The sequence below is a fragment of the Cyphomyrmex costatus genome, unplaced genomic scaffold (assembly GCF_001594065.2).
Source record: "Cyphomyrmex costatus isolate MS0001 unplaced genomic scaffold, Ccosl1.0 scaffold457, whole genome shotgun sequence".
Lineage (NCBI taxonomy): Eukaryota > Metazoa > Arthropoda > Insecta > Hymenoptera > Formicidae > Cyphomyrmex > Cyphomyrmex costatus.
Window position 1 is genome coordinate 28,443 of NW_017278823.1, and position 14,378 is coordinate 42,820.

General features: G+C 30.2%; 2 protein-coding genes across 2 annotated transcripts in view; one reads left to right on the top strand and one right to left on the bottom strand.

Moving 5' to 3' along the window:
• The first annotated feature begins 7,203 nt into the window (after nt 1-7,203).
• LOC108777717 (uncharacterized) overlaps nt 7,204-14,378 on the top strand; it is an 83,965-nt gene continuing 76,790 nt past the window's right edge. Inside the window, 2 exon segments of the mRNA XM_018544671.1 lie at nt 7,204-7,299; nt 7,794-7,964. Of these exon segments, the coding sequence (XP_018400173.1) occupies nt 7,221-7,299; nt 7,794-7,964 (250 nt within the window). The 5' untranslated portion in view covers nt 7,204-7,220.
• Nucleotides 10,287-14,378, bottom strand: part of LOC108777714 (arrestin homolog) — a 44,943-nt gene continuing 40,851 nt past the window's right edge. Inside the window, exons 9-10 of the mRNA XM_018544670.1 lie at nt 11,128-11,409; nt 10,287-10,708 (exon numbers count right to left, since the gene is read on the bottom strand). Of these exons, the coding sequence (XP_018400172.1) occupies nt 10,421-10,708; nt 11,128-11,409 (570 nt within the window). The 3' untranslated portion in view covers nt 10,287-10,420. The remainder of the gene's footprint in view (nt 10,709-11,127; nt 11,410-14,378) is intronic.

Sequence of the window (14,378 nt, forward strand, 5' to 3'; positions counted from 1 at the left end):
TCTGAATTAATCACTGATAATCTCACTCACGCGACACGAAATAGTCAGTTTAATTTCTCAGTTGCTCTACAATTCGTTCCCCTGTCGGAATATATAGCTCAACAGATAAAATAACATCCCTACGACGCATTAAAAATCGTTGCGTCCGTCCGCCATATTGCCTTAATTTGGCCGCGCATCTCACACAAAGTAGTGAATGAAAGGTTCTTCTTTTTCCTTACCTTAGGTTCACCTCTGAAGCAAATGGAAAGAAAGAGCGTGGTTCACTTGATGTTAGGTATTGATGTATGTACATTGTTGCCATTTCGTGACAGCTTTATGGCATAGTATACTGCGACATGTGGAGGGGAATTAATAGATACAAGAAGATAAATAGCTAAGTTCTAGATGACAAGAGAACTACGATCAATGTTATGAGTGTTGATTGGCTATCGCAATGGCCAATCATGAGACTGACTCACTGCTGCAAATGGTTGCCGAATATATGCTCGTAAAAAAATGATGCTATTTGGACTGCGTAGTGCGTAGACCGTTATCCCCACTTATCTTCCTCCACACTCTGACAAAGAGAAATCCTTGGATTTCGATCGTAGATATATCTCAGTCTTTGTCATATGACAACAACTTGTGACATTCACTAGTATTCTTATACATACATTTATCAGCATTTAGAGAGTTTTCATTATCCGTTTTTATTTTAAGATTGTTTTAAGTCTTAAAATGCTAATGCAGCCGTCTGGGCAATATTCATAGTTCGTCCTTATTTCATAGTTTCTGTCCTCGTTTTAAGTAATATTTTAAGATGCTAATACAACTTTCTGATTGACTTATGACATCTTAAGATTACCAGTATCTGAGAATGGATTGAAATGGATTAAAATGGATTCAAATTTTCAGAAATACGGATTCATGAATGTTAAAATGAATCCTTTTCAATCCGAATACGTTTTTATTTATTTATAGGAATTGTATGGAGCATATCTGTATATTTTTCAATCTAAAAATAATATCAGCTTTTTCAGTGTGTTTATGACCATAGTGAATATACTGTACAATTCAAAATTTTGAATAGGAAACGCAGTTTTTCAATCCAGTTGCATCCAATTGAATAAAAAAAAAGTTTTCGCTGTTTAAAGTACGAATTCGAATAGACCAAATGTCCAATCCATTTTAATCCATTCTCGGATGCCCAGAATAAGCTTTTGCATAACGCATAGTGCATAAGAGAATCAGTTAATCAAAGTTTTTATTTTCCGAGAAGTAGAAGGAAAGGAGGAATTCAGATTGGTTGTTTCTCTTATGCACTGGACAAGTTTACATCGTGCAATTGATACGAGTATTAACTAGTAACTTTCTATTGAATTATCTTAATTTCAGCGTTATGTGTAAACATATACATGATATGTGTATTTAATTAATTATTTTGATGCATATTTTACTAATTTAACACATTATTCTTTAAATACATTGCTGAAATTAAGATTATTTAATAGAAAATTACTAGTTAATACGTGTATCAAATGCACAGTGTGAAAGGAGTCACTATAGGCTTGTTCTTTTTGCCTGCACTGTCTGCACCAGTTCAGACAATGCAATAAGTTGAAGTGAAACAAACGTATATCTATTTCACTTCAACTTATTGCACTGTGGGCACAGTGCAGAGAAAAAAAACAGGCTGTATGTATTATGCGTTATGCAAAAGTCTGTGCTCCTCGCTTAATTGTACTTAAGGGTGCCAGCACATATTGCGTAACTTGCGTAAGCGTAACTTGCGTCGACCAATCATATCGTTTCACATGAACATCAATTTCTGCCTAGTTACTTTATGCTATTGACTAAACGCCACTTTATGCCTATGATAGAGCCAGTAGATGTAAGTTCGTTAAAAAGTCTTTCAATAATAAAATTTTATAATTAAAAAGCACCCAAAAATGTATAAGGATCAAATCAGGATAAATTAAAAACATAATAATGAATTTATTATATAAAATTATGCGTTCTATCATATTCAATCCATTTTTCACAAAATTGTAAGCTTATGGTTGTATAATAGAATGTTGCATGTAAAATATTTGCTTTTTCTTTCTTAAACGACTATAATGTATATATTTAGCTCATTTTAAATGCATTTTAAGTGTAAAAAAAAATAAAATAACCACCATAAGTTTTAAATATAAGAAACAAATTCGTACTTTCTCGTTTCGCGCATACGTATAGCCGTATACTCTGGAAGAGAGGATCCAAGAAAGAACGAGAAAAGTTCATGGTGGAAGGATTACAGGTGTGTTCAGGATCGGAGGGTGCCGTCCCATGGGCACGGAAAACGGAATCGGAACACAGAATCGGAAAAGTGAAGTGGTAGGGGCAACCAATCAGCATCGTACCAATTTCAAGTATCCTGGCTTCCCCCTAATGGGGAAGCAATGTTTTTTAAACGTTTCTTTTTTATTAATTTTATGTTTCACGATTTGTTTTCGAAATTAGATTTATTTAACGTTTATTAAACATTTTTTAAATGTTTATTTGTAATTAATTTTACGTTTTATATGATTCATTTCCAAAATAACGTTATTTAAACATTTATTAAACGTTGATTTCACATTAATTTTTTGTTTAAAATAATGTTTAGAAGAAACATTTTTTAAACGTTTATTTAATGTTTATTAAACGTTAAATTTATATTAATTTTTTGTTTAAAATGATGTTTTAAAGAAATATTTTTTATACGTTTATTTAACGTTTGTTAAACGTTAATTTTACATTAATTTTTCGTTTTAAATAATGTTTAAATAAAATATCTTTTATACATTTATTTATAACGTTTGTTAAACGTTAATTTTACATTAATTTTTTGTTTAAAATGATGTTTGGAAGAAACATTTCTTAAACGTCAAGTTTACATTAAGAAAAAGATATAGTAAAAACAAAAAAAAAAGAATTAAACATAAACGAAAAAAGTTAAAAGGACGTTGTAAGAGTCAAAAGAAATAATATAAAACAACAATTAAAAAAAGATAAACGCATATATGTAATACATTAAAAATTAACAATATAAAAATATTTGTTTAAAATTCGAAAATGTACATTAAAAAATAACAATATTCAAAAACCTGCTAAAACCTGCTAACGTTTCGACTCGTGGATTGAGTCTTTTTCAAAGCGCAAACATATTCTTAAAGTTAAAATTCTTCGGATTAATTCTGCGAATCCATCTTCATCACATCCAACTATTGTTCTTCTAGCGATTAGTAGATCGTAAGAAAGAAGTCAGCTATAAAAATTATGTAGATATGACACGCTTTAGAATCAAGAAAATTGTAAAAATTGTAACAATATAGATCTATCGTGTCAGATTGTAAGTTAAGACTGTTATTCTGTCTTTTAATATAAAAGAATTAAACACAAATAGCTGATTATCATTGAATTATTTTGTTAAAATAACAAAATACAATTTTTTTGTTAAATAAAAACAATATTGTATATTTTTTTATTTAGCGGTACAAAAAGCCTCCGCAAACTCCATGCAAAAAATGCCCGTTTTCGGTACCCCGATTTTTAAAACTTTTATTATGCCAAATAGTTACATATGATGACCCAATAATCCCTGCAAAATTTCAAGATGAGCATACAGCCCGTTTAGGAAATAGGGGGGGTTAAAGTTGACCAATAAAAAAAATATAGCAATTCCACATTTGAATTCGAACAATAACGTCTAAAAAATTTAGCCTAAATGGATCTTTTAAGATTTTTGGCTGATGATTATAAATATGAAGTCATATTTACAAAATTTAAAATGGCGGACAATTTTTGTTAAAATTCATTGAATCTATTTGAAACTTGTTACTCGGGGTTTTTTGGGGTCGCTGATTACGAATTTGAAGTCAATTTAAAGAAATTACAAATGGCGAATACAATACATCCAATAGAGGCAAGATGTAATAAACATCATGTTACATCTTGCCTCTATTGGATGTATAACAAGTTTCGATTAGATCCAATGAATTTTAACAAAAATTGTCCGCCATATTGGATCCGTTATTTTGAATTTTGTAAATATGATCCCAGATAACATTTATGTTGCATAAGATAGATATCTAAAAGACGTCTTTTAGACATGTTTTAGACATAAGACTTCTAAAAGACGTCCTTTAGATATTTTATGCAACATAAATGTTATCTGGGATTTCATATTTATAATCAACAGCCAAAAATCTTAAAAGATCCATTTAGGCTGAATTTTTTAGACGTTATATTGTTCGAATTCAAATGTAGAATTGCTATATTTTTTTATTGGACATGGTCAACTTTAACCCCCCCCCCCCCCTATTTCCTAAACTGTATGCTCATCTTGAAATCTTGCAGGGATTATTGGGTCATCATATGTAACTATTTGGCATAATAAAAGTTTCAAAAATCGAGGTACCGAAACGGGCATTTTTTTGTGGAGGCTCTTTATTTGCTTACTTACTTTTTGTAAATAACAAGGTAAAATTTTGTTGCCATTACAAAATAATTGTTCTTTTAGTAATTTTAACAAAATATAATCTGTTTGGGTAGTCAAAATATTTTTATTAAAAGTATATATAGACAATCCGAAACATCTCTGTCAATAAGGTAACTGCAGTGGATTGAGTCCACGAGTTCAAATCCTATCAGGTTTATACAAGTTTTTTCCTAGGTATTTATTATAGTCAGCACTTAGGAAAGGACACAAATGATGGAGAAAGAAATCTAATTAATAAGAACTGCTGTAACTTTTTTTTTGTTATCTGGGAAACGTTTCCTTTAAATATTAAAAAAATGTTTTTTAACATTAAATAAACGTTTTTTTTAACGTTTAAATAAACGTTTTTTAAATGAAAAAATAGGGACAAATCCCGTTATTTAAATGTTTTTTCAAACGTTTTTAAAAACTTTTTAAAAACGTTTAAAAAAACGTTTTTTTCCCCCATTGGGCCATGGGGCATATTTTTCGAAAACGGAAATTTTTCGTACTTTGTCGGTCGCTGGCGATATCACTAGCGATTAGGTTAAGAATAACCTGAAACCTACGGATGGAGGAAGAAGGAGAAAGTTAAGGGATGCTAGAGTCCCTATATCAGAGTCTGGCCATTCATCGTGTTCGCACCCATTGGCTGAATCAAGCTCAAGAATAACATGGCGGATCCAATGAGAATTACTATAAAATTCTGGCTAATTCAAATAAGAGAAATACAATAAATCACGAAACAACTTTTTATTTATTCTTTTATAGCATTAATTTTCTATAATATAAAAACATAAGAAAAAAGACAATATGTTAAAATAAAAATAAGTTTATAAAATCGGTATTGCAGACAAATTATTTGATCACAGAATACATTGCCATTGTTTTACTGTTGTATACTGTATTTTTTAAACGACCTTTTTGATATACGATTCTTAAACGATATCCTATAAAACGCTTCTTTATTTTTGTAAATAGTTGATGACAGCTTTTTATTGTTTCACATATAATGGTTTGCATTTTTTCAAAAAAGAAATGATTAAAGTTGCATTTACTATTTTTTAAATATGGAAGATATTTGCGAATAATTATTTCCATTTATAAAATGCATTCAAAAACTTGTTCGTTAATAAAGAATAAAGTTTTTTTTAAAAAAAGGTTTTAAATGCACCAATCTTGAATATCTTATACCTGTATAATTTTTACATCCAACAGAATCAACACATGAATTGCATATTACAGCATTAAGGTACCATTTCATATTGACGCTTGACGCTCATTTTTAGCGTCAAAATAGATCACGTGATTAAAATTAGCACTAGCTATTCGTCAATTCTTATCACGTGATCTGTTTTGACGCTGAAAATGAGCGTCGAACGTCAGCATGAAAAGGTACCTTTACCTTTAACAATACTATGAATAATATAACCAGCAGTATTGTATAAAATGTTTAATTGAATGTTAGAAAGATGGATATCTGTTTTAGGTTCTGAAATATCTGGAAATGATTCATAATTAATTTTCTTGGATTTACTAAAAAAAATTACAAATAAATTCTTTGTCGTCTTGATCATAATTAGAATTTTTACTTGGTCTAATATAATGAGATATACGAAGTTCTCTTTTAAGTCCTGCTTAAATTGTATTCAGTAATGCATTTGGTATTTGATGTTTTGCTCTAATTCCCGAAAATAAATTTTCGACACAATCTTAGGTGAAGCAACTTGTTAAAACATATTTATAATCTCTTTTGACTATCAAATATTCTGTTAATTCGATAATAGATTGTATGGTAATCATTTTATATATTAATTTTTCCAACCGTGTTTACGTCTAGGACGTGTATGATATACAAGTCATGTGATAGACGCCATTTAATTCTTCACTAGGCCTCAGTGGCCAGCCCATGAAGGAAGATATAAGGAGACTCCACTCGGTCTCGCCAGTCTACAAGACATGAACCCATTTTAGGTTTCGAGTTCCGTTTCCGATTCTCGACACTCGCAGCGCTCGTGAATTTAGTAGTGCTGCGCATAATGAGTGCGAGTAAGAGAAATGATCATTTCTCTTACTCGCACTCATCAGAATCGGAAGCTGAACTCGAAACCTAAAATGGGTCCACTTTTATTTTACGGAGTGGAGTCTCCTTATATCTTACTTCCTGGGCCAGCCTCTGATATAGGGACTCTATCCACCACTTACTGACGCCATTTTGAGGAGTAGTGGCCAGACTCTATCTTCTAGGGACACTAGGTGGCCTGCTCCTAATGGGCCTTCTACAATAAGCCGTAAGTCACAAATCATCAGTCATAAGCTAGAAATGGACCAATCACAGTCGTCAATTTTTAGTTTCTTACTTCCGATTTATGACTTATGGCTTATTGTAGAAGGCCCATAATGTAGAATTCACACTGCGTACGACATCTGACGTATGTATGTACAACGGTACGACATCCAATAGATGAGCTTGTTTTCTAGATATATAGATAACAATATTGTATTGTATGTATGTACGATGATGCTTGGTATATATATCTAGAAAACAAGCTCTCCTATTGGATATCGTACCTCTCTAACCCAACCCGACGCAATGACCCAACCGACCCAACCGTTTTTATGATTCGTCTCGTTGATTGGATTATACTTTTAGATCTAAAGGAATAGCCCTATCTCAGCGAAGAATAATAAAACAGTTGTAAAACTGTCGAAGTGTCGAGTCTGCTGAGCGCGCCCAATGTCGTTCATGTCTGTAATTTTGAAGTTTGGATTAGCATCAACAAGCGCCTGGAGTAGCCGGCAAGTTGCTCCAAAAGGTATTTGTGGCAGTTACAATAAATAATATTATGTCGCGCGTAAAAGAAGTATTTTTATATTTGAGATATATTGATCCGTGATATTTTGGTTAGTGTTAGTAATACGTCAAGAATATTGTTTGCAATGCGGTGCGATAAACAGGTGTAAATAGAAATGATTTGTCTTAGGTTATGTTGTATATTTATCATTATGTACATATTTTGTTATAAAGATAATAAGTGTACGTTAATTTGTTAGGATATCAAGAAGTTATTGAACAATAGAAACAATTTTTCATTCTATAACGCAAGTTGACACAAGTGTCGTCTTACCATTGTTACTTGTTGAATGTCAAGAAAAATAAAATGTGATCACTACTTATGTCACTAAATGAAGAAACCAGCCAATGTGTTCATTGCATTGCGATGTGATACTTGAATATAAATAAAAACAGTTTTATGTCAAGTTATGTCATATGCTGTTTGTTTATTGTTGTATATATATTTTGTTTTAGGTATAATAAGTATATATCGATTCACCAGGATGTCTCAGTTATTGAACAATGTACCTGATGTGGACATCGATGGCCATGGGAGATTTAAGTATATTTTAATCAACGTGCAGGATGATGTCGGAAAAACTAGCAAAAAGATTGTCAGAGGATATGCAAGAGCACAGTGGCATGGTAAGTCTAAAATCTGTGTATTAAGTTTTTTATTGTTGCATTAAAACTTTTCTTCTGTTTTACTTTAAGTGCAACAAATGTACATTTGATTCAATTATAAACATTATCTAGTTGCATGTGATAAACAGTGTCGTAATTAGGGATGCATTCAAGAATTATGTTCAGATAATTCTTGAGGATGCATTTTTACTATAATATACATAATGTAAACTATAGCCGAGAGTTACCTAGACATAATTCCTGAATGCATCCTAGGGATAAGCAACATTGAAATAATAAATTGATATTTAAATAATTAAAAAAATATCTTATAAACATGGATGATAAATTAATTCATAGTTTGTTTATAGCTATTTAATAACTATAAACTTTAGCTATAAATTATACATATTGTATATAAAGTTTAAGAACGAGTTTGATTAAAATTTGATTATCTATTAGAACTCATATAAACTCTTTGGACAATTCTCAATCTTTATATGTAATATTTATTATTTACAATGCTAAAGATACAGTTTGTACATTTTTACATATCTTTATTAGAGAGATAAAGAAGTAATTTAAGTGTTATTTGATATTTGTGTTAATACCATTTAAAAATAACTGCTATAATTTAGTTTTTGTGAGTCATGTTAGTTTGTAATTTTTCGTGTAATTGATCAGTGTATATATTACTTGCAGACAAAAGAATAGTAATGTGCAATGTGTTTCATTATTACTAAATATTATATATACAAAACACATTAATGATACATGTAATGCATTTGAAGTTTATATGAAAATAAAAAAATTATTTGTATAATTGATATTGTAAATATACATAGATAATTTCTTTTATGATAGTTAAGTTCAAGTATACTTTCATTTTTGAATATAATGTTTTAAAATATTTTATGTTAGTTATAAGATCGAAACCTGTTATTAAAACTTTTGCTTAGAAAAAAAGTTTTATGATTTTTAATAAAAAATTAAATTTACAATTATCGAGAGACATACAATTCAAATTTTATCTAGTGATTGTGGGATAATTTGTACATTTATTATTATAATAAAAATAGATTTTTATCTTCTTGAAAAAATATTTTTGATATTTTTAATTCGATATAAATTACTTTATATAGATGAATGATAGCCAAGTTTACAGTTTACGTACAAGAATGATGAAATGGCTGGAATTCATAGTCGGTTTTTATTTCAAGATCATCTTAAGTAATATCTTAAAATGCTAAAATAATTCTGTAATCGGTATTCTTATATATATTTAAGATCATTTTAAAAACAGTTTTAAGACATCATAAATCAACTAATCACATAAAACTTGTACTGTACTTAAAATAATCTTAAATATAAAAATCGACTATGAGTATCAACCGATGTCTCATGTATTTTTTCATATGTTTTCGAAATTAATGACTCATAATTTGTTTTAAATGATTAGGATGGCAGTAGGAATCTTCTTATATATTAAACGAGTAGGAAGGTATAAATGTAAACAGTTTTAAACAATTTACATTCACGAAGTTCTGGAGACACAGTAGTGTCTCCGCGTTTAAATATACATCGATAAAATTCTCCTAATTTTTACAATAATATATTACATATATATGTATATCTTAATATTAGCTTACGGTGTAAATATACAGGAATACGTATTTCTTGGGAGATTATCCTTTTTCGCATGTGTAATAAAATTGTAGACAAAAAAATTTCAATATTAATAAATCATAATTTTTCAATGAAATATGTCTCCTTTTATACTGAGAAATATAATTTACGTATAATATAATACATTAGTAGCAACACTTGATTATAACGAAGACATTCACGTTGAAATCATAGACATAGATTGAAATATGTACTATGTTTATAATTAAAATGCTCCTCTTTTATTGAGAACGATTAAAAAATTCTGCTACAATGTGTACGATAATATGATATGAGTGATATGTATGAATGCATGGTGTACAATTTTCACAATTTTTCACAAAAATATATTATTTTAATTAATTGCGCTTCTATATAATTTTTTCTACGAAATATAAAGCGAAATAAGTTGCTTTCTTAAAATTGCATATATTTGATAACTTCTGAATTTGCATTTTATTAAAAAAAGAGATATTCGTATTTATGACATCCAATGATTTTATAACGACTTATTCAATTAATAGGATTTATTATATTACCTTATTTTCTTTTTTTATTTCGTAATGAAATTTCTCTATGAGAAAACAGAAGGAATCACAACGATGATGCAAAGCAAAATGCTATCAATTGTCACTAACGCTACAAAAATTCTATTTATTCGTTTACTAAGAGGCCCTTCTGAAGCAACACCAAGCTCGTTGAATGCTGACGCTGAGTCTACAAGCTTTGTGATTGGAATTCTTAATATCCTTCGCATCACTGCTTTTTCTGACAGACGGCCGCGACATCGCGTCGCCTTGTTGCGCCCGCTCTCAGGTGCTGTCGCTTTCCTCACAGTGCTCTATCAGGTCCACGTCAGTTACTTGATTCCTTGACTCTTTCCGTTCCTTAATGGCTTCCAGCTTATTCTCCTTATTTTGATTAATACTACTACTGTCAGATTTTTCTGTGATCTCATTTGTGGTTTTTTCAAATTCTTTTGGTATCTCTCGGATAGGGGATGGGAATCCCACGAGGTCTGCATCTATATTACTGTGCATCAGCGTGAACGGTAGCTTCAAAGATACTTCACCACCCATTGCCGAGATGAACAGTTTGACCTTAAAGAAAAAAAAATGATAAAAAGTTAGGATTAATTTTCATAAAATATTTTTTATAATACTTTGTAATAATTTCATATTATAATTTGATTGATAACTAAAATTAAATAGTTATTAATCCAAAATATATGTGAATCAGTTTGCTTAAATTAAATGGATATGAATTGACGAAAAAGATGTTTTTTATCGATTTATATTCATTTCCTTAAGTTAAATTTCCTTAAAATAATATCGCATCAATTAATATAACAATACGTGTTTTCGATAATATCAAACTTTATTTGTATTTATTTTTATCTGAAATAAAGTGTCTAAAATATATCATATAATAATTTTTTTCAAAATTTGTTCTTATTTATAACCAAAACTAAAACAGATATATTTTTATTTCCTTTTTTTTTTTTAATGTATAAAATTACCTTCACATAATAAGATACGTAAATTGTATAAACATTCCTATCATCGGGTCCATTCCTAGGATTAGTAACTGTTGATGCCAAACTTGCTCCGGTTTTCGCGTAGCTATCCTCTAATGCAATCCAATTTTTAGTTGTGCCCTTAACAAGCCTGAGAGTGTAAATCTTTCGCAAATTACCACCTGGACCTAGAGGACAATCCTCTTGCGAACTCATAAGAGCCACAACATTCTTGAACTTGCCGTTACTGAACATACAGACGTCCACATGTTGTATGACGATTACCTGTAAAATAAACATTTCATATGTTCGAAAAGGCTAAGATATCGAGTATCCAAATTAAAGTTTTTTTTTAATTTAGCGAAACCTGCATTTTTGAAACTATAAGTCGTTTCGAGTACCTATATGATCGTATAAAGTTTTTTTCCTGACGTAGTGTGATGTAATGAGAAATTACTCGTTAGAGTACTCAATCTGAAACTTACCATCCTACATATGATACATATATCTGAATTAGCATTTATTGAAGCCAATTATTATTCTGTGAAGTCTATTATATCCATATATTGGCCACGAACTTAAATTTGATTACGAAATGTATAACTTACAGGTGGTCAAGGAGTGTCGTTTTGTTTGCTTAACTGTTGGGACAAAGTTAACATGATGGGGTTGCGCGCGTGCGTCTATCCTTTCTGGCTAGTGGACAGAATATCGGTAGGATGTGCTGTGTTCCTATTTTCAAACAACGTTCTCCATTGCTGTTAATGAAGTAGCGCTCAAAAGCACCCGATACGAACGCAATTTCCTGTCATGATGTAACCTTTGACATCTCATCGGGTTGATTTCTCCTTGAGAGAAATTTCTATTTGTATTATGAGCATTTTCTCATAAGAAGAAAATGTCGAATAAATCAACACGGATTATCACAGGCAGATTCAATTTGGTATCGTTGCCTTTTTGTCTTTTGTTCCTTATATATGAAACAAATTGAATTATAGATTCAACGATGTTCTTTCTTGTTTTTGGTCGTTGTTTTTTTTATAGCTTTGTATGGAAATGGCTTCTGTCCGTTGCCGATATACGTTATTGTCTTTTTTTTATGCAGTGGTAAGATATATTAAAGAATCAATAGAATATTGTTATTTATGTATCGACATCAATACGTGATTGCTGTTAATAGGAATTTCGATTTAATCTTTATTTAATCTATTTCGTTAATCTTTTAATGTTTTTTGAGAGAGAAAAAATCAACTATTTGAGGTTTCAAAATTTTTCTAAAAAACTTAATTTTGTTCTTAATTTTCAATTGTTCCATCTAGTTGAATTTCGACGATGCTTAATGATTTATTCACTCATGTATAGAATATTTAATTAGGCATCGGATAGAATGCTATGAATTCTTGAGTAAGCAGATAGACGCAGTCTCGTTATACTTTCCAAACTTATTTCTGCAACTTGTTATAACATAAATCTTGATAAAAAGAGTGATTTTTGTGAAAATCTAGATTACAGGAGTATAGAAATCGACAAGACTCAGTTCTCAGTGGATGTATTTAACATCTCAGAAACGATTTTTAATGATTAGTAGATCAAAGTATTAGTTGGCAACTGTTTTTAGCACGTGTTTATCTCAATCTGTACTACTTCTTACTAAATTTCTAAATTAGCCTCGCACATATTACGATATATGTTATACTAATGTTTGGCTTCTATTTTAATTGTCGGATGCATACATGAGTGTGCTTATGTATATACATATGTATACTGCCCAAGGGTAGTATATGTATGCATAAGCACCACAGTAGGTCTCCTTGAACTTCTCCTTTGAAATTGACGATTTGAATTAATCAATATTCTGTGAGCCAACGATCGCTACTTCAGCCTTCGCTTTCCTCTTAAGTCTCGATTAGGGACGAACAGTATGTATCAATTGATATAGAATGTTTAATTAATTTATTGCATCTTATAATTATGGATTTTTGTGACTGTATTCTTTTTCATTAATAAGATATAAAGAGAAACATTTTTTAAATACAACAAATTTTGTATTAACTGTGTATTCATCTATTTTTTAGAACTATATATATGTCACAAAATTAATTATTTTTATTTTTTGCAAAATATAAACGTAGAATTTTAAATGAATATGAAATCAATCTACGTATGATTTACTATGTACAATAAAACAAATGTCATACTTTTTAAATGACGTTAGAATCATATTATTTGGGTATGTTAAGTTAGCACCCCAACTATAGTACTCAGGAGTTCTGATTAAAGTTCCCACTTCCTTTTGACGAGACGAAGAGTTCCCTATTTAATAACAAGAGTTCCGTTCAATAAACATTTTTTTTATATTTTTTAAAAATGGAGTGCTGACTTTTTATTGAATTTCGAGATGGAATAGTTCTGAGCGGTTTAATAACTTCAATTTGCGATTGCCTAGAGTTCCTGATATGTAAAAAAAGTTTTCCAATAATAAAAAAAAATTAAAAATTTTTGAAAAATTAATTTTTAGATACAATAATTCTGATGATAATTCCTGCTTCTTTTTGACGATACGAAGAGTTCTCTATGATTTTTAATGACATATGCGCTTAATAATCATTTTTTAATAATTTTTAAAAAATGGAGTGCTAACTTTTTAACGAAATTCAAGGTCGCATAGTTCTGATCAGCTTAACAGAACTATTTTGTGAATACTTAGAGTTCTTGATACATAAAAAACATTTTTGAAATATAATAAAGTTTAAAAAGATACTGAAAATCTTTGAAAATTTTTTTGAGAGTACCGAATAGTTCTGAGTTGCGTTTCTTATAGTACTCGACGAGTTCTATCGAAAACTATAAGGTGAAAAAGCGATTGGACCAATGGTTTGCAAGATACACCGACATTTGTCGGAAGATCAACAATTTTTAGTGTTTATCTCGGAAACCGTTGGTCCAATCGCTTTGAGTTCTGATACTTTTCCACAGAACTCGCCGAGAACTGTCCAGAACTCCGAACAGAACTACTTGGTACTCCCAAAAAATTTTCCGACGTGGGACTTAGAAAAAAATTTTTCATTAAAAATTTTTTGGGAGTACCGAGTAGTTCTGTTCGGAGTTCTGGACAGTTCTCGACGAGTTCTGTCGAAAAGTATCAGGGCTCAAAGCGATTGGACCAACGGTTTCTGAGATATACTTATTTAAAAATTGTATGATCTTACAAATTTAACAAATGTCGCTGTATCTTACAAACCGTTGGTCCAATC